Source organism: Vanellus vanellus, assembly GCF_965231255.1.
Source record: "Vanellus vanellus genome assembly, chromosome: 1".
NCBI classification, from domain to species: Eukaryota; Metazoa; Chordata; class Aves; order Charadriiformes; family Charadriidae; genus Vanellus; species Vanellus vanellus.
Genome location: NC_138905.1, coordinates 195,954,949 through 195,981,291, shown reverse-complemented (window position 1 = coordinate 195,981,291; position 26,343 = coordinate 195,954,949). Strand labels below are relative to the sequence as shown.

At 38.9% G+C, this 26,343-nt stretch overlaps 1 protein-coding gene across 4 annotated transcripts in view; it reads left to right on the top strand.

Annotated features, from left to right (window-relative positions):
- NBEA (neurobeachin) overlaps positions 1-25,218 on the top strand; it is a gene marked incomplete at its 5' end in the record, with an annotated part of 525,299 nt that extends 500,081 nt beyond the window's left edge. For all 4 annotated transcript variants that reach the window (XM_082492157.1, XM_082492158.1, XM_082492156.1 and 1 more), the window contains 8 exons: positions 115-307; positions 3,527-3,598; positions 5,744-5,899; positions 6,819-6,989; positions 17,519-17,620; positions 20,988-21,184; positions 21,902-22,053; positions 24,998-25,218. In XM_082492157.1, coding sequence (XP_082348283.1) covers positions 115-307; positions 3,527-3,598; positions 5,744-5,899; positions 6,819-6,989; positions 17,519-17,620; positions 20,988-21,184; positions 21,902-22,053; positions 24,998-25,088 — 1,134 coding nt within the window. In that variant the 3' untranslated portion in view covers positions 25,089-25,218. The remainder of the gene's footprint in view (positions 1-114; positions 308-3,526; positions 3,599-5,743; positions 5,900-6,818; positions 6,990-17,518; positions 17,621-20,987; positions 21,185-21,901; positions 22,054-24,997) is intronic.
- Positions 25,219-26,343: the final 1,125 nt, after the last annotated feature.

Sequence of the window (26,343 nt, the reverse complement as noted above, 5' to 3'; positions counted from 1 at the left end):
TGTATGTGCACATGCTTGCCTGCTCTTTTTTAACCTCGTTTTCCCTCAGACCTCCTCACTAATTGTGTTATCCCTTCTGTTTTCTTCTGCTCTCTTCTCCTTTCTACTCAACAGTGTTTCCTTCCACAGAGCCCCCTCATGTTTAAAGATCAGATGCAGCAGGATGTCATCATGGTGCTGAAGTTCCCATCAAATTCCCCCGTCACACACGTGGCAGCCAACACGCTGCCCCACCTGACCATTCCTGCCGTGGTGACCGTCACTTGCAGCAGGCTGTTTGCAGTCAATCGGTGGCACAACACAGTAGGTAGGTTCGCACGGGCGCGTTTCATTCAAATTCGAAGACCTTAACAGTGCAGCTTGAATTTTGAGTGCAGTTCAGCTAGATGTGGGTCAATCTCACTCACCTGCCTGTGCACAGAAGTTTACTGTATTTTCTGGTTTGTGTCAAATAATCAAAGCTTGTGTTTTCTCTGGTGTCATTACTAGAAACACTTTCCCTGACAGCAGCACATCACCATGGCAGCCAATCGATTTGTGGTTACATCAGGATCAGCCTTTGATATAATGCTTTTCAGGAGAGTGCTGCTGCTCTTGACACAGCCGATATTAATACGTCCCATGTTTCAGGAGTACGTACTGGCGTGCTAGAGAGCGTACATCGCTGTCTGCTGCTCGAGAGAGATTTCAGGTCTGTCCAGGAGCTTGTCATAAGGCCTCCCTTGGGTCACTCTTAGATAATGTGGGACCCTAAGCAAGCCTCAGCAGCCGGAAACCAAATTATTCTGAAGAGAAGTTTCCTCATTCCCTCCTGAAAGCTCATCCAACAAGGTCATCCCAAATTTCCCTTCCAGCCCCTCTTCCAACCTCTTCATATCGCTGCTAGGACTGTCCTGTCTCCTCACCTGGACATATAGGCGCTGAGGTGTTCCAGGCAGTGCTAAATAGGTGGTGGGGCCATGAGGTACATGAGGGAATAAACAAGTTTCATCTTCTAAGGTAGCTTCCTGCTGTGATAGGCCTTATGCTGCAGTATCTGGAAACTTTTGAAGGTTTCTTACCGCCCGGGAAAAACAAGCAGGTACTTGGTCTTTGAGAACGTGACTCAGTAGCTGGTTCAGGAACTTTGTAGGGACCTGGCAAAAAAAGAAAAATCCTCCACTCCTTACACGCAGGAGAAACCCCAGGACAGAAGTAGGTCCTCCTGGAGAGGGATTTGTGATATTTAGGTTAGATGTCTACCTCCAGTAGACATACAGGCATTCTAGATTACCTAGGGATTTGATTGACTTAAATGTAAACATCTCCTCAGTGAATAATTCAAGTCAGTTGAAATAGATCCCGCCTCTGGGATCTCACCTCTATCTCCCACTTCTGGCTGGCCAAAGACTGGTGTTGCAAGCAATAATTAGAGGAATGAATGGGAATTCCCTTATAGGCATGTATTAGAAGAAATACCAGAGCAAATAAAGTTGATACCACTCTGAATTCTTGAATAGTAATATAAGATTTAATATTACTTTTATTCTTAACATTTAAATAATGTTAGCATGAATATTAAATTTCACGTGTATTCTGTTCTCTGTTTACAAACAAACTTTGCTCGGTGCTTTAGAGACTACAACAGGAAAAGAACAGGGTATCTGATTGCCTTTCACAAATCCATGCATTTATGATACTCCATCAGGTGCAACTGCATTAGACGTAAAAATGGCTTGCCCATGTCTTTAAAACGAAAGGGAAAAATTTAGAAGGAAAAAACCCCAAACAAAACATTTTTTTAAAGTATTTTGTGGTGGTGTCCTCAATGGAAGAGCCCAATGTCAGAAATTATTCAGAGGTACAGAAACTGTCCCCTGGTATTTTAATACTCTTTTGGCAAACATCGGTTGACTAATTCCTAATTAGTTCTCCTGGCTTTTTCAGGGATGCTGCCCAAGTACTCTTTAGTCTTCATCATTCACATTTTCTCCATTTGAGGAGGCTTATTTAGTACTCACGTACCGCTTTCTCATCCAGACTGTCAAGTAAGGGGAAGCCAAAATTCCTACCCATACTTTGCTGTGAAGGAGTCAAGGTCACTAATATTGCGGTATCCTGGATTTCAAGAGTTTACTTAACAACTGTTATTTGAAGTTATCTACTTCAGTAGAAGTCGTGTTGGCCTTTACGATGCATGTGACTGTTAGGTTTTAGTTTTTCCTCTTGTAAGACATAAGTCACGTTGCAAACATTCAGAATTCACATCATGAACCAACCATGAACTAAATTTCACACCCTTTTAAAACCTCGGTGTAAATTTCAAAGAGAGGAATACTTTCTGAATATATTATAACAGGAAGAGACAGGAAAACAAAACTGTTTGGAGAATCAAAACTCATTCTAATGATTTTCTTAACTTTTATGTCCTGTCTGGCAATGTCTTTTATTTTGCAAGAGACTAATCCAGGACAGGGTATCAATTTCCTACTATTACCATAACTTTATTTTAATAAATTACAACTCCGGTATAAAGGATGGGTTCATCTACAGAAATGTATACACAGATCACTTTTACTGCTGTGAGATGTATGTAGAGCTTTAGAGTTTATAGACAGTAGAAGGCATTTACATAGCCATCTCACAATAGAAGCAAACGAATCTTGGTTAATACCTGTAAAGATCTGTCCCCAGCTGGTTTGGTTTTGAAAGAAGAGAAAGAAGGGAAGGAGAAATTCTCAGAGCAGAGCGTTTCAGAAGATGCAAGGGCCAGCTGTAGACCCGGTTTTCTTTTACCTCCTCCAGTTGCTTATTGCAGTAGTAGAAAACGGAGTTTATTCTCCAGACTCTGTATCTCCTCTTATGGAGGATATTCTTGCGAAACACAGCAGTTCCTGACAAAAATGATGTTTTCAGTAGTGACCGTGCTGATATATGTGCTAGGCAAAGTGCTCAGAACAGCCAAAGCAATGCTATCCGTGCATGAGAACAGGTAACACTAAATACGCAGCCCCTGATGCACATTTGAACAGCTTAAGGACTGCTCAGGATAGAACTAATAGGAATAATTGTGACAAATTCACTGTAGCACACAATTTCCCAGCTAAAAATTCTAGATAAAACTGTGAAAAGATCCAGGTTTCTGTCACCTACAGGTTTCTGTATGTAGGAAACTCGTAACAATGTTTAAAGCAATTATTTTTCTTTTCTGTGCTACTATAAGATCTCACCCAGTGCTCAAATGTGTAAAGAAAATCTCTGTTACACTATTTTAAAGGAGCTATTAAATGAATGTTTGTGGCTGCAGAAATCATGATGAAATTAGTGCTCATAAATGTATAGTTACTATGACATAAGAGAAGAATTAACAAATGCATATTTGTGTCGCACAGAGGAAGGAATCTTAAAAGATTCATAGAACAAGTAATACTAAGAAGTTACTTTTTTATATCTAATAATCCAATAATGCAGTTTTAAACCTAGAAAAATCACATAAAAATTTAGACAACAAGGTTCCTATGTGCTTTATTCTTCCTTTCATGTGTAGGCCTTCGGGGAGCCCCAGGATATTCTTTGGATCAAGCCCATCATCTTCCAATCGAAATGGATCCATTGATTGGTATGTCAGGATGAAAATGTAGCAATATATTTGAAAACAGCATTTTCAAGAATTATCGATTAAGCTATATTTGTATATTATGCTTCATTTAACACAGAAGATAGGAAAATATTTATTCTTGTCAGTCCTGGAGAACTAAAAGCATTAGCTATTGATGCTGAATGAATTGCATGAGTGCTATTATTAACATCCCCAGCAATTGGTGTTTAAGAAACAACCAATTAAGTCAGTTACGTTGTCAGCCCATATCTATAATTCTGTTCTTTTATCAGGTCACATTTGTAAAATAAAATGTGACGGTCTGGTAGAGTTCACATATTTTCATTTCTTACAGCCAGCACTGTGTATATCAGTGCAGATGCAGATCCATTTATTTTCATTCAATTTATTATTTGGATTGCTTCAGTCGGCATTACTAAATTAATGAAGAAAAGACTGGATTTTAAACTGACGCATGATTGTATTTTTTGAATCCAAAACTATTTAAGAAACAGCATCTGCTAAAACTGTTAGAGAGATTGCAGGACTTGTATTCCTAACGGTCATTATTTCTCTTTAATTGCAACTAGTTGCTTTGTGGTTGGTTGGTTATTTGTTTTGCCGTAGGCACATTTTTGAGACAGAAATTGGGGGTAGGGAAGATTCTTAGAGACAATTTGCTGCATTGGTGAGAAAAAAAAAGTGCATTTTTAAACATCTCCAGATGAAAAGTTCCTTTTTCTTCTATGTCAATATTCGCGGTTGAAAGATTTATATACAAGTACCTCAGGAGAATTAGCTTTCTCATTCTGTATGCTTCATTTGCTCATATAATGACAATGGTTTTCAGATTTTCCTCTCAAAAGCTAGGGCACAACTATTGTGCCCACCTGTGATGGAAATTTGAGTAATTTGTTATTCATTATCTTTCAGTGGATGGACATAGAGGGTCTGGTAATTTAAATATGTGTTCTTGGAATGTATATAAACATAGTATTAACCTTTAAAAGCCAATTTAAAACAGGGTGGTTTTTTTTTTTTGGTTGAGTCTCTTATTGCGTGCAGTTGTGAGCAGTTTAATAGAATAACCAAAAATAGGGACAAAAGAAATTTCAGAATATTATCTGCATTAAGTCGTGTTCCTACGTTAGAAGAAACATGTCTCTCAGAGCGAGTTTTATCTCACCTAACTTCAATTAGCTGAAGTGAGTTGTCAAGATTCCCTCCATAGCTACTGCAGAAAGAGAAACCATCCTCTGGAGTTGTCTAGTGCTTGGACAGCTATTACAGCGTGAGATGACTTGCCATGTGAAGCGATGTCTCTGTCTCCAGTGAGTACAGAGAGAGCATAGATAATTAACTTAGATTATATACTGAACTTTTAGAAAGTTAATATCAGGTGAGAGGGAATATACCTTTATTCTATAGCCAAATCCTGTCTGTTGTGTCGTAGCAAGCAAAGAGCACATTATCTGGTTACTCCCAGTCCTTCCCAACAGCTCCATTTGACAGTCGGGACGGTAGGATTCTGCATGAACCATTCCTTTTCCCTCTGTCTGGGGGAATTTCCAGGTAGCATCGCTTTTTTTAACGTTGCTGCCCATGGCCTGGCTCTTTGCTTGAGGAGTAGGTGATAAGGCAGCGTTGAAAGGGCACATTAGATTTGAATAGCTTTGTTGGTTGAATGCCTACGTCTTGTATCCAGTTAAGCATCTGCAGGTATGGGGGATGTCAAGGTCACACAATACAAGGCGGGATATCTTCTGTTTGAGAGATACCAACCAGCAAGAATTGACTTTCTGCAGTATTGTTGGCGTTGACTTGATATTTTAAATGGACTTCCATCACTTTCCCCTGGTTCAAGCTGGCGTTGGAGAATACTTCAATAGGGCACATAAAATATTACCACACATTATGTAGTGCATAAGAAATTGTCATCTCCTGTAAAATCTTTTGTCTTATTCAAAGGGAAACCAGAAATCTCACCATAATTTTTTATTTCTGACACCCATATAGACAGCTCTAAATGTTCGTATTCAAAATGCTTACTCAACAACAAATTCACAGTTCATTGAAAGTTAAATGTATTCATTTTCCCCTGTAAGTGGATGACAGGAAGGTGTTGGAATGGCTTACTTGTAAAATGTGTTTTGCATTTCGTTACAGCCAATAACTCTGGTGTGAACAAACGGCAGATCACAGACCTTGTGGATCAGAGCATCCAGATCAATGCACATTGCTTCGTGGTCACAGCAGATAATCGCTACATTCTTATCTGTGGTTTCTGGGACAAGAGCTTTCGAGTTTATTCTACGGAAACAGGTGACCCTAAATACAGCCACCTCTTTCTTCATAGGTCACAAAGTGGATGGTAGACTTGATGCTCCCATATCTAATGCCTGTGCTTACCCCTCAATTAATGATAAAGGGCAGTTTATAAAATCCTTCCTTATTGTTTGAGCATGCTAGCTTTAAGTTACTTTTCGGGGGAAGATATAGGAAGTAAAAGGAAATGGAAAGGCATACAATTTTGTTAGTGGTAACTTTTGAAAACTGTAGTTATATTCGGGGATTGATCGTATCAAACCCAAAAATTTTGTTACAATATTTTCATGGATGTATTGTTTCTATCTCTATTTATTTCATGTAATAAGGCAGTAGGTTGCATAGCCGGGAACCAATATTTTGGTTGCATAACCGGGAACCAATATTTTGTTTCCTTGTCTGATTGCTTAGCCTAATATCATGCCATATATGGCTAAAAACTAATTGCAATAATAGAAAGAAGGAGATGATGATCATAGTAAACCTTAGTTTGACATTAACAGAGAACAAATATAAATTTTTAATATAATAATGTAGCACCGTTATGCAAAGTTCATGTGCTGTCTTCTGCATATCATTCATGAAATTCACAAATAGTGTTCTAACACCATTGCTTAAATACTGATGGAGCAGTAACTCCACTTAATATTCAGTGACTGCAGCACTGACAATTTTCAGAGATAAGGGTTAGGCTATGGATTGACATAGAGCACAGCCCTCAATGGGAACATGAAAAGAGAAGAAAAAAATCTTTGTTATTTTTTAATCTGCTTGTATCATGTAGTGAACTCTAATTAAGGGACACGAAGCAAAAATTACGTTTGAGCTGAATATTTGTTAATGATTTAGGTAATGATTTCTAAATACTGCAAGTACTTCAAAAACCTGAATTCGTACCACTTTGCACTCCCACCAGGAAAATTAACTCAGATTGTGTTTGGCCACTGGGATGTCGTGACTTGCCTTGCCAGATCAGAGTCCTATATCGGTGGTGATTGCTACATCGTGTCTGGGTCTCGTGACGCTACATTGCTGCTTTGGTACTGGAGTGGCCGACATCATATTATAGGTGACAATCCAAATAGCAGTAAGTATATCCTGTAAAAACCACCTTCCTGAGAGGTCCTCTGTCACACCTATTCATTTTTAGCATTCCTTCTGGCAGCTTCAGAAGGTATTACCAAATATGTCGATTACTTCACTTACGGGTTGAAAGTTGGCATAAGAAGAGAACAACATGCTAAGCGATTCTTTGAGTCCTAGACAAAAAAAAAATATGTTTAAACAGTCTGTGCGTGGTAACAGATAATAGTATGGGAGTAATTTTTAAATTCATAATTGCCTTTATCACTTATAGCATCATGTCATCATAAACTAGAACAAGATGGTTATGGCCTTTAAGTGACAGGACGTATATCACTATATTTTGACTTTCCTTTCCCCAGAAATATTTTTTGGCATTTTAACTTACTCCTTTTGTGCTACAGCATGCTATATCAGCTGCTTGCCTTTTCAAAAAAGGAATGTCTCACATGCCACGGTATGAAATGAGTGTCATTGAGAAAGGTCTTTCTATAGCAAGCAAACCTTTGGAGAAGCAATGTGACTGAATAAAAATAGAAAAAGATAAAATGTCAAGAAGAGTTTACATTTCATTTGCAGGGGAGTAACTATCAGTGCTTTGCAGGGTGAAGGGGACACAATAATAATAATAATAATATTAATTTATATAAGAGGGCACTTAAAGCGCACTACTAATTTACAAGGTCCCTGCCCCCAGGCCAGAAACGTGACCACAGCTAAAGACAAGAGCAACTTTTATCCATATAGTAGAGCTGTTTTGTACAACACTAAACCCATTTCATTTAAAGCAGTTTCTGAATTCTGATGATTATTTTCAGCACAAGGATATCGCCTCTTAAGATAAACATGGAAGAATCCGTCACTATCAGTTTTGATCTCTGGTTCAAGTGCTGACTGGAGGCAGTTGTAGACCTGTCAGTTACAGTCATCTAAGTGAAAGTACTTCTTCAACTGAATGTCTGGTAGAAAAGTGTTTTATTTGTTACAAAGTAAATATTTTTTTAATTTTGCAGCAGCAGATTTTTTTGTTGTGTTTTAATTTTCTTCCCTTTGTCTGTAAGCAGAGGGAAGGGGAGACAGGTAAAAGCCTCACTTTCTCACCTGACTTTCTTTTGCTTCTATAACAGAAAGAGAATGAGGGGGCGGGGAGGGAATTGCATTCCCACAATAAATTTCTATAATTTTTATGTATATTCCAGGGCTTTTTTAGCACTTAGTTCTCAGATAGGGAGAAATTCAGTCTGAAAGGGAAGTTAATGTCACGTCACTCCATTTAGCTTGATGCCATTTTGCTTCTTTGAATGCTTCTTTGAATTCATATCAAGTATCAGTAATTTCTATGCTGAGAGTCAGAAATAAGTAAGAGCTTGCTTCTTTCATTAAAGAAAACAAGTAAGACTTTTTCTTTACTTCCTTTGGTTATACGGGGCTTGGACAGCCTTGCCATTATCATCTCCCTACTGGCTGATACAAACTGCTCCAATTCTTTTGCAGATAGATTTATTCTAGTTCTGGTACCTTTTTGCCATCATGAACATATCTGAATGCAAGAACGTGGTACTTTTTGGAATCTCAAGTTTAATCTCTTAGCTGTGTAACTTTGGAAGAGTCTGCTTTGGAGATCTTTAATTTCTGAAAAGAAAGGATATCAGTCAGTTGACAGAAATCAATGAAAACAAAACCGAATTGTATTGTTTGCTCTCTGTCTCTACCTCTGTATGAATAAAGCGCTGTTTTGCTGAAGAAAAGGGCTTATAGTCAGATTAATGGGAGACTGTGCTGCAGATAGTCACGTCCAGACAAATGTGTCTCGCAGGCACAGGTAGCAGAGCTCAGGAAGTTGGCTGTGGTAGCTTTGGAATATATTGATCAGATTTCTTACTACTCATGTTGAAGACATGTTGCCGAGTCATGTTGAGGAAGAGCGATGTCATCACTATTATTGTTATCTCTACTCATTGGATTAAAGTTACCATGAATAGGCTAATTATGTACTAGTTACTTTACTATAACCAGAACTTCATGTGTTGTAAACATATCCTTATTAAAAGCTACTTTGACTTTTCATGAACTTACATCAGTAAGGATAGATCACGAGTGACTATATGCCTGATGGACCTTCTGCCTTTTAAAACTTCTACAATTACTAAGTCTTTCTGCTGAAGTAAGGACTACTAGATTCTGTTCCTTACCATGAACAGACATGATAGTTGTTGTATAACTGATTCCCTGTATACTAATTTTCAGGAGTGAAGCGTTCTCAACAATCCTTATGAAAATATGTTTGAAGTTTTACATAGTTAAAACTACTGAAGTAGTGAAGAAACATTTCCTAATCTACTCTACGATATTTTCTGGTAGAAGATTAGACTTTACCTTGCAGGAAAAATGAAAGTGAGATGTTCACTGTAGGTCAAATCCAATTAGTTAACATCTTTAGAATGAATTTCCAGAAAGATGTAGATGATATTTTCAGGGGGAAAAAAGGGGGATTAGTTTTTTAAAAGCTGTCATCTGGAGACACAGATAAGGTATTTTATACCACAGACTGTAAGAAGGTGAAGAATTCAAAGAAAAATGTCAGGTATAGTAATTATCTGGGTTAGATGCTTGACTTTATAATGATCTTTTAAGCTGAAAGACAGTTAATTATCAATTTCAACTTCAATGCATCCAATTACCGAAAGGAATTTTAGTTGTTTCAGAAGATGTCAAGGGGGGGGGAGGGGAGGGGAAGAAGCAAGCCCCCAGTCCTAAACAGTTTATGTAATTTATCATTTGTATGGAAAAAATGGAGATACCATTTCATTAGAAAACACAGCGATCACAATCATTTATTGCAAAATACTCTGAGGCAAAAAAATTGTTTGAACAAACTCCTTACCGATTTTGCTAAAATTCCATATGCCAGAATCCATGAGTTAGATAAAATCTTTACTAAACAACTTGTATGTCAATAACCTAACCTGTCGGACTTGTGTAGAGCCTTCTGCCGAAATACCTGTGCGGGCATGTGCTCAGAGGGCGACCTCAGCTGTGTCTGTAGGAAGTACAGAACCAGCTCTGGTTTAAAGAGGAGAATGGAGAAAAAATGTGTCTTGGATAAGACTCGGGCAAGTGACTGCTCCAGCTCAGTGGTTGAAGACTTGCCTATGAGAGCACGGTGAGCTTCATTTCATAATTTTAAAATAATTTCTCCAATCAATGCTCTTACTAAGGTCTCACTTTTATGCTACAATAAGTATCAAAAAGGCGTTTCTGGTTCAGTTTGCACTTGTCGCAGTTTCTTGACACTTCTCAAAATTGCTGTGAGAAGCCTGAAGTTTTACCACATTTTAGATAGAACGTTTTCCGTGGAGTAGCTTTCAAAAATAGCTTGTAAAATACCTTCTGGTTAGAATGTTTGTCCAGGAAGTGGAAGACTAAGTTCTTGGCCTCCAGAGACTGGGGGAATTCAAACCTACATTCCCATATTCACAAACATATGCTGACTATCAGGCTATAAATTAATGTGGGAGGGCCCTCCTGTGAATCTCCAGCTTTGGTGGAAAGCAAAATTCTTTTCTCTGTTCTGTTTATGGATCTTATGTGACATGATGATTGGATAGCAATAGAGATAAGTCAAGAAATCAGGAACCAAAACTGCATACATTCAAGAGCAGTATATAGCGCAAATCTTCTCCCTACTTGTACTTTCTCTGGTCCAACAAGAATTGGTTTCATGGCTATGCAATGGCTAAGCTCCCATAGTGGTGATAGAAAATGTCCTTTTCCAGCCTCGACTAGAGCCTGGTGCCTGGGGATGCTCCTGGAAATTGGGAGATATGGCATGAATTCCTCTAAGCTGAAGGGCAGTTGAATGCAGGTTTTTGGGTATGTTTGCCCTCCCCTTATTTCTTTATCCTTGCTTGGTTAACTACCACCTTTAGGGAAAACACTGAACTGAATGAAGCTCAGTCATCTTGCCAGGGTCAGATACCTACTTTCTAAGCCAAAATTGCCCATCTGAAATAGGTAATCTGGATCTGCACCTTATTAAGTTGATGACCACATTATATAAATCTGGTGCAGTTGAGAGAAGAGTGAAAGGAATCTGTTTTCTCTTAGGAAGACACAGCACATGCAAAGTTTGCTTATTTTAATTCTTTGAAGTGATCTGGCAAATGTAAATCTTTGCAGTTCTAAGAGATTGAACAGAAAAATTATTGTGATGGAGTTTGACAATTTGTGTTTTGATTTTTTTTTCTCTTATATAAGGATTTGTTTTAGCTGAGCGCTAATTTGTATACAAATTTCTTCTCACATAGCAACTGTATTAGTCATCACAAAAAGGAGCAAAGAGAGTACATGATATGCCCTGGAGTTCAACATGTATCGTTATAGTTGTTTTATTTTTATATTTTATGATTGCTTTATTGAATGTCTCTTTCAAACAAGTGACTTTGAAAATGAGAATTATCTTCGAGTCTTTGAACAGATACCAAAGTGGATGATAGAATTGCAGAAAAGTGAGGGACAGATGCTCTCATCTGAAACAGACACAAATTCAGAAACTAATTTGGAAGTGATAAAAATTAATTTGCACACTTTAATTGGAATCAGACTCCTGCATGAAAGAAAGGAAGGGTAGGCAGCTTGTGCTAAAAGCTGATTGAATTTTTTGTCAGGTAAGTATGTTGGACTTGGCCGCTTATCCTCTTGAGCCTTTCTGTGCAATATATTACATTCACCCTCTGACTGGTGTTCTTTAAAAGGATCAATGCTATTCCTGTTTTGTCCCTAGAGCCTGAAATTTCATTGATCTTGGGACTTGACATTTCTCATTACCTATTGTAGCTTCCAAGAGGATGGTCACAAGAGGTGTGAGAGTTAACCCTGCTTTTTCTAACGGGAACTGTGCTGACCATTGGAAAACACTGTGTCTATCAGCCCTAAGCTGGGTTTGTTTAGCATTAGAACATAAACCTCAGAGGTGCTATCAATTCATCCTATCCCAGTGAATGTATTCTGTATATACCTGAAAGGGGGGGTAAGCGCTACTGTAAAGGATCTTTGTCAAGTTAACCTGCATTTTTTCTTAAGTCTGTCACAAAATGTACTTTTACATAACATATTTGTGAAACAATTTAAAATTGTGAACTTCACAGGTTTTGCGAGTTTGTGTCTTGAAAGAGTAGTTATCTGAACTCAGAATATTCGCTTATTCTTTTATATCCCTATACATTTTAATACCCTGTAAGATGCCCTCGTTTAACCTTGAAAGGGCAGTGGTTTAAAAATAGCCACCGGTGTGTTCTGTACCAAGGGGACTGGACAACTGTGTGACGGTCCTGCGCAGGTACATGGGCACACTTGCCATCTGCTTTGCCTCTTGAAAGAATTACTATTGTACTTATTGTATGTTTGTACATTTTTAGGTATTATTTTTTAAAATACGGTATCTTAGCACTGTTCTGCCAGAGTAGAAGCTCTTTGAAATCAGGCGCGTAATTTTTACTGACACCATCTCTACTTTGGTAGCCAAAGACATCTCTCTCCTATGACTGCTACGCAAAGGTAAATGAGGCACTGAGACACCTGAAGTCATGCAGTTATAGCCAGTGTTTTATCAACAGATGTCTGTGCCTGTGCTTTGCTGCACACCCCGTGGGAGCTGTACAGTGCGGGGCGGTTCAGCAACTTGCCAAAGTTCCCAAAACAATTAGTGGAAGAAACAGGAAGAGAAGCTGCAAATCCTTACTCTCCTCTCCTCCACTATATTTTTTCCTTTTGGGGTCTGGATAAGTGCAAGGTACCCGAAAGTCGATTCACCTGGGTGAATTTTTAATAGATATATACAATGCTGCTCACATTCCTCAGCAAATAAACCAGTTCTGCCAGAGGTGAGAATGTTTTGAATATATGAATATTTTTCTGTCAACAGTCTTTCTTTTACAACCATTTCTCCCTCATGTTGTGGACACTGTTATTGCTTATTTCCTATTTTGAAATATTCCTATATATTGGTCATAGCCCTATCTTTTCATCAAACTCCAAGATATTTTTTTTTTCTGACAGTAAAAATTCAAGAAGGCTATTACATTTTCCCTTCCGTGAAAGCCATAGTATTTTATAAGATTTTTTTTTTCTGACAAGTATCACCTCAAAAGTGCTAATAGTAAAGAAAATAGTAAAGTAAATTATTTTCAACAAATAATTCAGCTATAGCCTTGTACTTGCTTCCGTCAAAGTCAGAGGTGAAATGGAAGCTGGAATTTGCCTTCTGCTCTCATGCTTCTTTATACGGAAGACTCCTAGATGTGTCCCCATAGCAATCTGCACATAATTCCTGGAAAAGGACAATATCAGAGAAATAGTAACACTGTCTGTTTTCTTTCTTTTCTTCATCTTTTTTTTCCTTACCATGAGAGAACACCATTTATTCCAGAAGAACCTTATAACAAGTATGAAGCGTTATATTTTTCAAAGAGAAGAAAAGATGTACTTTATTTTAGACTTTGTAGAGAAACTTACTTGTTTGGAAATACAAAGCAGTTTTTTTTTTTTCCTTCTGCCCTCTAGTAATTCAGTTCAAAGGTGCTCCTTTGGGGAAATTACAGGGGGGTTTACAGTGATGGTATCTCAGTTCATAGGTAGGATATTTTCACCTGCAATTCCCTCAGAGCTGCAGCCTTTGACCTCTGGCTGCATCTATCATCAGTGGTGATGTGACAGTGACAGAATATTTTGCCAGATTTTGAATGATTCCTGGAGTTCACAACTTCTGTCCTTAGCAATAAAATGTAATATGGCTGAGGTTCTCTTCCCCATGCTACAGCTTTTTCTGCAGCAAGTATCACTGAATAATTTTTTCTTTGAGCCCTAAGGGGAAAAATCCCATTTTCAATTGCTGTTGGACTGTGACTCCTAATAATGATATTCCGTTATTAATTTGTATTAACTGAAAAACAGGACTCAAAGATCTATGTTTCAGGGCAGTTTTTTCTTGTAAGCATTTTCTTCTAAGCAATTCTTCTAAGCAATTAAATATGCTCATTTTTCATATTCTGACATTTTACAGTTTCATGATATTACAGTGTTTTCCTAGGAAACACTGAGGAAAATGTCCTTTGGAAAATTGCATTTCCCTTAACAAATTTCTAACCATCTAATAATTTTAGTCATTCATTCTTGCAGTCTGATAACACTACTGTGTACAGCTCTGCAATCAGAGCTTAAGCCAAGATGACGCTTGAGCATAATTCCTCTTTTTTCCAGGAGGACATACAGAAAAAAAAAAAAAAGTGGAAAATTCTGAATTTAGTTGACTTGCAGGTTTTTTATCACTTTTCTGTTATGCATTTGGAGAAAAGAAAACCTCTAAAGGAGATTCTAAAGGAATTCTCCTCTAAAGGAGTTCTCAACAACAACAATGATGTGGAAATTATAAAAATTCCAGTCTTTCTCTGTTTCTTCCAACATCCATCCTTCCCTAGCAGTAAAGCCCAGTTTTCAGTTTAGATCTTCAGTTTCTAGACCAGAATGATTCTTTTCATGCAGGCTAGATTAATGATTGGAAAAATAAGATTTGTTGGGGTAGTTGTTTTCATTAGAGATAGGAAAGTGTTAATGTGTTTGTACAATGCAATGATAAAACCAAGTAGATTGCCCACCCTCTACTATTGGGTCCAAGACTGAAGTCCGTAAATCCATGGTTGGTAGTTCTCAGCTGGTTCACAAAGACAGTAAAATACATGGAATTATTATTAAAATTTTGATGACAGGAGACGTTAGGGTTTGGCAGAAAATATTGTACATTCATGCTAAATTTTCAAGAACTATTGTTATATACAGTTCTGGCTACCCAAATTTTAAGAAAGAACTTGGAGCTAGAGTGGCACAGAAATGTGGTGCTACAATGACCAAAATTGGCAAGCTCGTCACTTCAAAGGAGTTTATAAGAGTTTGGTTTGTTTAACAGAGTCAAAAGGAAAGACTGAGAGGGCTGATTTATTCTGTAAGTACACGAATGGGGAAAGACAACAGAGGGAGAGGACCTGAAGCTGAAGGACAGTGCTGACATAAGAACAAAGAGATACAAGGTAGACAGGAATAAACTCAGACTGAAAATCAGAATATTTCTCTCCTTTAGAGTAGGAAAGGTCTGGAATATCCTTCCAAGCCACATACCCAGGTAGCCATTTCATTAATTTATTAACAGGTTTATATGATGTGAGTGTCTGCAATAAAAAAGACTAAATTCATTGACTCACAAAAATCTTTCCAAGCCTCCATTCTTAATGCATATCTTTCAGAAACCCATGTAATATTGCTTAGCTACTCAGGTTTTTCCCTTTTTAATTTTTATTTTTAGTGTTTAACTGTTTTTCCAGTTAGGAAACTGCATTTCATTGCAGGATTGAAATGTGTGCAGCCATTCACCCATTGGACCCCGCTGTGCCATTAGCTGCAAGATAAATTTCTGGGCTACAGGACATCTTTTATGCCTGTGAGTCCCAGCTACGGTGGTCAAGTCACTGCTTTGCCTCCTGTGCAACGAAGAGAGAAAACACTTTAAACACTGTGCAGCCTCCTGTCTTCTTCTCTATATCAGTTGTGTGACCCTCCTTTAACCTCTTTTCTGTAAATGTGGGTACAAGACTTTGATCTTTCTGGTCTACAGCGGCAAGATAGTTCTCGACTCCTATTTGCCATTCTACAGGGTTGCATTGAATGTAAATGTTGAGGGAGTCTTTCTTTCTGGGTCCATAAATCCTTCTTTGTCTCACTGCCTCCCAGAACAGAGTCTTCTCTCCAGTGAGCAGAGCTTGTGCTGGTCCAGGAGCATCAACTTTCCACCTGGCTGCATTCAAAATAAATAAAATAAATAAAACACATTTTGCTACCTTTTTTTATTTAACTAGTCAATGCAGAGAATGTTATAATAATGACTTTCTCTCTTCATTATACAGTTGCCCATGAATCTTTGTATCAGTTTTATACCCAACCTTATCTTCCCAACAATGATTTTTTATTCTCCTATAGATAACATTACTGGTTAGTATTTGATCAAGAATCAGTTCCCAGCTCCAAACTGAACACCCTAATTTCCAAGATCCTAATATGTAGCTCACAGTAGATACCTTTCTATGGACAGAAGATCTGTCATTGAACCAGCTTCTGTGCCATCCATGTTGTCCACAGTTCCATATAAAACAGGTTTAAATCAAAACACTATATTACTAAGACAAATATCTTGAAAAAAATACATGGAGTCCGTTTTAACATAGCCATCTTTATCAACTGTACCTGTCATCCTGTCAAAAACAGATAAGAAGCTTGCTTGACAAGACTCCCGTTCCAGTACAGCATGGTGATTGGCATTAATGAGATTTTTGCTTCTAATTCTTTATTGACAGAACTGGGGATTAACCATTTTGTTATTTTGCATAGGATTAATGTTACAGTAATTCATCTGTAGTTCCCTAGGTAATTTCTTTTATCCTTTTTAAGTATTTGAACTACACTGGGAGAGTGGAATTTCCCAATTTTCTATATTTCTATATTTTCTGTATTTCATTTGTACAAAGTAAATATAACCAGATGAAATCTGTGCTATCTAGCAAGTTGCTAATTTTTTATCACCGATTAACTTTCTTTGACTGGCAAAGCAATATCAAATACTGAGCAATTCCTTACTGCACAGAGGTGTTTCACTGTTAAGATGTCAGCATCTGTTATTATTAGAAACAACAGAAATATTGCTATTTGTCATATAAACACTCCATAAATGCCCGCTTGTTTGAACCCAAAATAAAATACCTTTCACTCCTGAAAATAAAAAATAAATATTTAAGGTGTACTCTATCCTACTCTTTAATAAATTAAATCTAATGAAAATGCCATAGGTATCCAAAGTGATAGATATAAAATGATGTATACCCATAAGCATTTTTAGGTACAATTTTAATCTGTAAGCATTCAACGTGTCCCTGAATCAATGTCTATGCAACAGAATTATCCTTCTAGTACAGTGCTGTTTCTCCTCTTCTTTTCCTACCCCCAATTTTGTGAAACAATTTATGATCATTAATATATGAACATCCTCAACTCATGCTAGCAGAAGTTGCGACGTATATGTTCAATAGCAGGCCTTTACATTACAGCTGCTTTTAATACCAGCACACTTCGAGTTCTCTGTCTGAAATATACATTTTCAGTATTTTTAGGTCATAAAACAGTGATGTATCTTTATCATGTTTATTGTAAGCAACACACCGTCCATAATTTCTAAACCAAAGAAGTTTACTTTTTGTTAATGTATTTATTAATGAATGCATTGGGAAGCTGTGCTTAATGAAACTTTATGATATCTGAATGCATTTTGCCCAGAAACCAAAGTATGAGATATTTAAGCCCACTGCACCTCTCGGATGCTTACTGATTTAAGGCCAATTACAGCAAAATTCTTTTGTTGATAAAACAGGGCTGGTTTGGCATTCCTCTGTTGTTTCCTTTTTTTCTTTTTCTTTTTGTATTTTTTTTTTTTAACAGGTGATTATCCTGCTCCTCGCGCTGTTCTAACTGGTCATGACCACGAAGTAGTCTGCGTATCGGTCTGTGCAGAGCTGGGACTCGTTATCAGTGGTGCTAAAGGTCAGAAAAGTTTTTATGATTTAAGTCTTAGCATTTTTAGAGCCTTTTTAAGTGGTATGTCTCAGTCTTCCCTCAAGCCACATATACTTTAATTATCCAAAGTCTCCTCTACTAAGATGTGTTGCAGTTCTGGAGGAATCTGCAGCAGCTTACTCTGAAGGTTATTACTCACTATCTGGACTTAGGAGGTTTAGACAAAAATTAAGTCGATGGTTCCTTCCAAACATCCAGCTGTGCTACTATTCCGGCCAGATCTGGAAGAGCAGTTGATAAAAATGTATACAATAATTCAGAATGACTTTTACTGATTTTGAAGAAACCTGTTGATGGAGACCTGTGTTTAGGGGAGGGCCAGCTCCAAGTTCACCCTGATCTTAACTGAAAGGCAGTTTGTAGGACTAAGCTCAGCCCCCTCAGCAGGGGAAGCAGGGTCGGTTCGCTTGGTTTGGGATCTGTGGACAGCATTTCATCCAGTAGGACTTTTTTTGTAGTGGATTCCAAATAATGAGGAGTTTGCAGGTTTGTTGTTACCTCTCTTCTATTAAACTTTTTGAGCCATCTGTTTGCACTTTTGCCCTGTAATCTATGGAATCCAGAGTATCCAACAATTGCTAATACAAACGTTCAAAATACCTTTCCAAACCTGCAGCAGTCTCCTGTATAACTGGTAAACAATGCAAATAGAGCACATGCCTCAGTGAGTGTTTGTTTCATCTTTCCTTATTCTTTTTCTCCTTCGTTTGTTCCATTTTACTTTTTCTGCCCACCTTCTCCTTTTCCCCTTTATTCCGTGTCCACCTTTCTTACCCCACTGCCCTCTCTTGTTCAGCTTCTTAACTTGGCAAACTGCATGCCTTTTTCTCTTTTCCTTTCCTATTAGCCTCCCCCTTCTCCCCCTTCTCTCTTCCTTTCTTTTGTGCTACATTATCTCTTCTCCTTCTTATTTCCTTTCTTTACATTACCCTTGTCCTTCCTTAAGGTTCTTCTTCTTTATATATCCTCCTATCTCATTTCCATTCCACGCCTACATCCACATCCAGCTACTTGCTTTTTCTGTCTACCACGATGCCTGTTTTATTCATCCCCATGGATATCCTTGTACTCCTTTTTTAAAAGTTCGCTTCTTCTGAGGGTAAGAAGGATGTGATGCTTTTTCTGCCCGCTTTTGCTCACAGCTGAGCTCCCGGGTTATAGTCTTTTATACTGCCTGGGAGCTCAACATTTATTTTCAAAGCTATGTGAAACTTTTGAGTAAAGGCACTTTTAACAGGAAATCCTAATGGGTCATTACCTCACGTAATGACATACTACATAACAGTCATAGGCAAAGCCAGGACATTTATGAAAAAAATGTACACCGATGCTGAACCTAAAGTTTTTTTCTTGCAGCACTGCTATTTCTTATCTTTTAAGGCAGCTTTATACACTCTTACTGCTGTCAAAGTGTACCCTTTCCAACTATCTTTTTTGCAAATTTTCTCTTATAAAAATAACTGGAATCTGTACTCCGTTATCTTCTGCTTCATTAAGTATATGATGCTTCGGTAATTTACATGTTTTTAGAGGTAAAGGCTGCTGGAGGACCAAAGACTTTTAAATCAAATCCAGAATGTGTTTGTAATTGATCAAGAGAAATGGAGGTCCAGTCTTTCCCCTGAGTTACTCTTCTCTTGTTCTTCCTCTTCAAACTCTCGTCCATATATAAGTGCAGAGAGAAAATCCCTTTTCTATTGCTGGTTTCCAGCAGATGCCTGTTTTCGAGCTACTTCTTCAATTTCTGCCCTTCCCACTCCCTCTCCAGGTTCTTAGATTGCATTTCACGGCAGCGCTGAGTTGATCTGCCGTCCTGCCTGAGCTCCCTCGTGGGGAGGCTGTCCCTCCGGAGCTGGCTGTGGCACTGCCGTAACACGCGCAGCGCTCGAGAACCTGCTGAGGCAGGGAGACAGCCCGTACAGGACTCCTCTGAGAAAAATCCTGTGCGTCAGGTCGATGTTTGCACGTTCTTATCCAAAAAGCCCAAAAAAGAGCGGTCAGTCTGTATGTCTTTTACAGTAGCGTCCTAAATCAGATTTTCTCTGTGCCTTTTCGTGTCCATGACCACTCGGCTATGAAGGTATTACACTTTTCTTTTGAAAAGTCTAACATGGTAATTATTCTAAAGGCGGAAGCATCAGTTCTTATAACATTCTGGCACTTCAGTTATTTCCAAAGCTGAAGCTCAACTGTTTGAGAAAATAAATTAATTCCATTGCAGTCGTATCCCATGGAGCCAGTCAGGCTTGAGGTCTCTTGGCGTAAGGCTTTGTGCAAACACGGATAAAAACCTGCACCAGAGGCCTCACAGACAAATGCAGTGATGCTGTGATTCATTCTACCTGGGCGAAACCAGCTGCTGTGTGGATTTCAGAGAAGTTAGAAGGGCTTAACGTGAGGTGGCCGAGTCTGCCAGTATGAATTTACTTTCAGAGTCATGAGCCAGTTGTATAAGGAAGAGATTACTGTGCTGCCCAGGAGTGTCCTGTGATTCATAAAAGAAAACATTTAGTATTTACCATGACTCATTACATTTATGAGAGAAGAGACTCTTTTTCTTAGTAGGAATGCAGATCACACTTTTAAAAGAGCTTTTCTCAGAGATCTTGAAATGGAAATAGCCTGGTTTTGCATCTTAAAATCTACATTGAAGATTTCATAGCTGTTTTTTTCTTTCATCAGCAGTAATAAAAAGACATTAAAACCTCATATTAAAATCTCTCTGGAGTAAATGCAGTTACAGTGTGGTCTCCTAAAAGCTCTTGTAGTCCAGATACCATAGTAACTCTGTTGGCTGTCAGATGACTCCCATTGCTAAAACAATTCAGGACTGAAATCTATGCGTATAACATATTCATTGGGGGAGAGGACGTACAGGAACTGCCATTGTCTATAGGAAAAATATGCAGTGATACGATTATATGCCCTCTGGGAGTTACTCCTACTAGTCACTGATAGGGCCCCATCTGTTTAATGTGAATGGGCAGGCGAAAGAGAGTTCATGTTGTTGGAGGAAAGCAGTAAGACTGAGGCTTCCGAAGGCTTGGGAAGAGGAAAAAATATTTTAGAAGACATCAGATCAATGAAAACTCCTACCAGCTTAAGTAAATAATAAACTACCACTTTTAGGCATGCTGGGTCTATTTTCTTAATGTGAGAGCTCTGGCATTTCCTTTTCTGTTGTGTATTTTAAATTCTTTAAGCAAACATTGCATCTTCTTATATCTATGCAGGACTAACGTGATATAAATGTGTGTTATGCATTGCCTTTGTGCACAGTGTATATAGTTTGTATAAGCAGCAAACATATGATATATTATGTTTTCATATACAGAAGGTCCTTGTCTGGTACACACAATTACTGGAGATTTGCTGAGAGCCCTGGAAGGAACAGAAAACTGCTTGTATCCTCGCTTAATTTCAGTATCTAGTGAAGGTCACTGCATCATCTACTATGAACGAGGACGGTTCAGCAATTTCAGCATTAATGGCAAACTCTTAGCTCAGATGGAGATCAATGATTCAACCAGGGTAAATCTAAATGCAAACAAACATTTGTCGTGTCTCGCCTTTATTTATTAAAATAAATTGAATTTATTTGCTGTGTGGTTTAAAGGAAATCACCGCCTCCTGGTTAAGTCATATTCAAACACAGATCCTCTTGTCTCCATCTCCAAATGCAAAAATGCACTTGAGTTTTTCCAGAATAAATAAGGACAAATTGTTTACGATTCCACACGATTCCTGGAATTTTTGTTTGGAATTAAATTTCAGTGGGAAGTACGTCTTTAAAACAAAATGCTCTGAAAAGAGTCCATTCTTCATTTATTAGCCAAGACATGAATTCGTGCCTTCAGGGCTCTGCTCTGTCTCTAGCGCTTGAAGCAGCATTAGGAATGCAGATCACTGCTCTGCTGTAGGTGTTAGTGATGGCACCGAGTATTGTAGGACAAACATCGAAATGTTATGTGCTGAACTCAGGTCTTGGCAGCTTCAGTTAAAGAGCTTTTTGGTTACATATCATGTTTAAAACCACACAATTGTTTTATTAAAAAACTGGACATCCAAATTTGTTGGTTTATTTTTTGATCAGGGAGAAAGAGGAATGGGAGCCTTTTTCTTCAAATTTAAAGTGGGCAGAGCAAAAGAAGTGCTTGTAGTTTGAAAAAAAATTATAAATTTTTGTAATATTGACCTGTTTCCATAAAAGCTAACTGTGGGCTTGGGTTTTGCCTTTTTCTCCTGAAGGCCATCCTCCTGAGCAGCGATGGGCAGAACCTGGTGACAGGGGGAGACAATGGTGTAGTGGAAGTATGGCAGGCCTGTGACTTCAAGCAGCTGTATATTTACCCTGGCTGTGATGCTGGAATAAGAGCTATGGATCTGTCTCATGATCAGAGGTGAGTTTGTCGTTAATATTTGTATGTAAATGGTAAAATTGCACAAGGTATACCTAGAATCCTAGAATAGTGTGGCTTGGAAGGAACCTTTAAAGGTCATCTTGTCCAACCCCCCTGCAATGAGCAGGAACATCTTCAACTCGATCAGGTTGCTCAGAGCCCCGTCCAACCTGACCTTGAACGTTTCCAGGGATGGGGCATCTACCACCTCTCTGGGCAACCTGTGCCAGTGTTTCACCACCCTCATCATAAAAAATTTCTTCCTTATATCTAGTCTAAATCTACCCTCTTTTAGTTTAAAGCCATTACCCTTTGTCCTATTGCAACAGGACCTGCTAAAAATGTTTGTCCCCATCTTTCTTTTAAGCCCCCTTTAAGTATTCAAAGGCCACAATAAGGTCTCCCCGGAGCTTTCTCTTCTCCAGGCTGAACAACCTCAACCCTCTCAGCCTGTCCTCACAGGAGAGGTGTTCCATCCCTCTGATCATTTTTGTAAACGTCCTGTGGAAGCGCTCCAACAGGTCCATGCCTTTCTTATGCTGAGGGCTCCAGGGCTGGATGCAGTACTCCAGGTGGGGTCTCACCAGAGCAGAGTATAGGGGCAGAATCACCTCCCTCGACCTGCTGCCCCTGCTTCTTTCAATGCAGCTCGGGAAACGGTTGGCTTTCTGGGCTGCGAGCGCACACTGTTGGCTCATGTCCAGCTTTTCATCCACCAGTACCCATGAGTCCTTCTCTGCAGGGCTGCTCTCAATCCCTTCATCCCGCAGCCTGTATTGATACTGGGGCTTGCCCCGATCCTTTTTGAACCTCATGAGGTTCACACAGGCCCACTTCTTGGGCCTATCCAGGTCCCTCTGGGTGAATAGGTCTCCATGAACTTTAAGGTATGAATTTATGGTATGCAGTCATTAACAGGAGATGGTACAAAACCAGTACCCCAGCTGTTATCTTGTTGGTTTATCTGACTCAGCATTTTTTCTGATGCTTGAGTCTCATAGCACAAGCGGTTAACCTTGAGGTGAGGTCTTGTGTCATTGAAGTCAGTAAGCCCGAGTCAGCTAGCAAAATATGAGTAGAATTACGTTAACTTAAGACCATAGGAATAGTCAGACTGGATCAGTGTGCAGTAGAGCCTATTAACCAATGCCTTAAAACCAATTACAAAAGTTTGTGGTACATTTCTGATTTTCAGCTTGTAGAGCTTGAGAACTTCTTGGGCTTGCATCTAGACTATAATGCATGATATTGTCAGTGGATCTATCCACCAGGAGTGAGCGTACTCCTTTCCTTTGGCCTTCTTGAGCAATAGAGATGCAGTGTCCAAGCCTAGATTTTTGCAGTCACTGCTGTGGCACTAAAATGCACGCTGTGAAGATACATGAACCTAGTCCGTCAGTCTTCTATTGTGATGTGATTATAATGTAAGCCTATATGTTGCATTTATGCGGAGTTATGAGTGGAGATGCTCTTTGCATCATGCCTCAGTCCTATATTTCTTATTAATAGATAAACTCATGCCATGCAAAGAACACATAGGTTATTAGACAAATCATACAGCATTCATTTCCGTTTATTTTTCTTACGCTTTTCAGCCTATGCCATGTACCCATTTTGCAAAGCAACAAAACCACCTATAAACAAAATACATACCGAATTTACTCATGTATGAGTAGGTGACTTGAAACAAGTTTTTTGGCTGAAACTTAGTCTAGTTGAAACTAACTTACTGGAAGAGGCCTATTTGCTTCTGGAGCTTTGCCAGCGTGTGCATACAGTAGTGTGCTCTGTTCAAAGAGATTTATCTACACGGCAGAAAATTTCAGCTAGCCTATTTTCTCCATCCCTTATTGTAATACCAGGCTGGGAAGCTCCAGCTGTGCAAAGTGCTTTAAGTACCTGCTTAGCTTTAGTCACATAATTAAGCAGAGAACGGCTTTTGTATGGTTTGATAGAAGCGGTGATAGATATCTAATCCAATTTTAAAACTCAGCTACCAGAATTAGAGGATATGCGATAACTGGAAAATCACCTCAACTATTGCCACCAGAACAACGTAAATAGGGGCTGCATTTCAATTTTTAGGAGTACCAAGGTGTGATCAGCTTACGATTAAAGGATCAGTTCAGTTGTCTTTGCAGAGGCATCTCATTCTGCCTGGGAGGCCCCAAGAGGTCCAGCTGATCCCAGCTGCAGCCCCAAGTGCAGAGCGCTCCACAGGTCCTGTGTCCCAACTGCCATCCAGCACAGAGGTGTCAGCCATCCTGGGGCATCTCCAGTGGCACGAGGTGCCCAGAATTAGGCAGCTGGGTTCTAAACACCTGAATGAAGATGTTTTGGCATAGGTGTCGTCATGTGAGCTACAGGAATAAGCTCCTGTAATAACTGTGGCGATTTACTTGCTACAACTTGTGGCGTCTAGAGGACAATTAAGCTCAGCCCAAAGTACATGTCCAATGACCTGTAGAGTGTCAGGCTGTATTGAGGGTACTAATTAGGGCCTAATTCACTTGCCTACCTAATTTGGTTGCCTACCCATAGCCAGTTAGTTCTGTTTGAGATACCTTGGATGTCTGAGGTACGTACCTGGGGTGGCACATATGACAAAGGACCTAGTGAAGACCCACACCGTTCTGGAGAGGCAGCTGGAGGGAAGGAAGGATATGTGAGAGCGTGTCAAATGGCATGATGCTTGTACCTATGTGAAGGTGACTGAATGGACCTCTGGACCTCTCTTGACCATAATGGGAACATGGAAATTTGGCTCATATGTCAACAGCTAAGTGTATCATCTCCATCACAAACTGAATCCTGCCCATGAGCTTAATTTCAGACAGAGTGGCAAAAAGTGCCTCGTTCTTTTATCTTTTTCAGCGTTTATGGTAAACCATTTCTTGAGAAGGTAAAAGAGGATTAGCAGGACCATCTTTTCTATCTTTTTCAGAACTCTGATTACTGGCATGGCTTCTGGCAGCATCGTAGCTTTTAATATAGATTTTAACCGGTGGCATTATGAACATCAGAACAGATACTGAAGCGGAACGAAGAACTGAAAGCCCAGGTAAAGCTGAGAGCACAAGTGCTGCAATGAAAGGTGTAGTCTCTGGTGGAAAACCACGTCTGCATTGACCTCCGTTGTACATTCCATTACACCCAGCAATAGCTGTACATTGTAGTCAGCAACCATTTTACTTTGTGTGTTTTTTCACAACTAAACACCAGCTGCTGAAAAGCAAGCTTGTATCATGTAAATTATATGAATTAGGAGATGTTTTGGTAATTATTTCATATATCTTTGTTTATTGAGAAAAGGTAGTAGGATGCGCCACAAGAGACTTTTGAAAATTCTGGGGAACCTTGTGTCCAGTTATTTCAATGTTTAGGCTTTGAACCTAACATGCATCCCATCTCCAGCCTCTTTTCAAGCTGAGATAAAAAAAATACGTTTGATACTTTGTACATCAGATGCACATCTTAACTTTAAAGGGATACTTTTGTAAAAGTAAAACCTTGTATAAAGAACAAAACTGTTTCTTAATTTTATTGTGGAGTTACAACTTGCATGTACTTTAAACCTAATGTCTTGAAGGAACAGGTGCATTCACACAAATAAAACTGGAGATCTGCCTAAGGGTACAGCTTGTGTTAAAGGGTTGAACTGGGGCGCAAACAGTAATTTTGACATTTCCACCAACACATGTTTTTCACTTTTTGAATCTAAACTTTACCCCTCTTAAGTGGAGTTCTGCTCATGAAGCGTTTGGATAAAAAGCCATCATTTGCCATATTTATACTTTATACAACAGAAATGAAATCCCTCCCTTTTAAATTCAAAGACTAGACAGAAAGGGAGCAAAGAGGGAAGTTCAGTTTAATGCTTTGTAGTGCTTAATGACTCCCAATACAGGCAAAGTGCTATACTTCTGGATTACTAACATTTGGCATAGCAATCATGGGCAAGATTTTTTCCCTTATTTTTCCTCTGAGCAGCTTGGTTTATTTGACAGCCTTAGCTTCATTGTAAAGGTGACTGAGATTATTCTTTTCGGTTCTTCTGAAAATCTCACCTGAAGCCACTCAGACTAAGGCACTTCATGTTTTACAATACTGTAATGATAACTATCGGAATAATTTTCTGCACATTGTACTGATCAAATTACACACCCAGGGGTATATACACTTTAATTCATGTTTCTTCTTTGTATATTTGGTGACTGTATTGTCATAGATGTACATATTGTGTCGGTAGGGCTATGAGGCATGTAACAGGAATGTAATTTTCTCAGAATT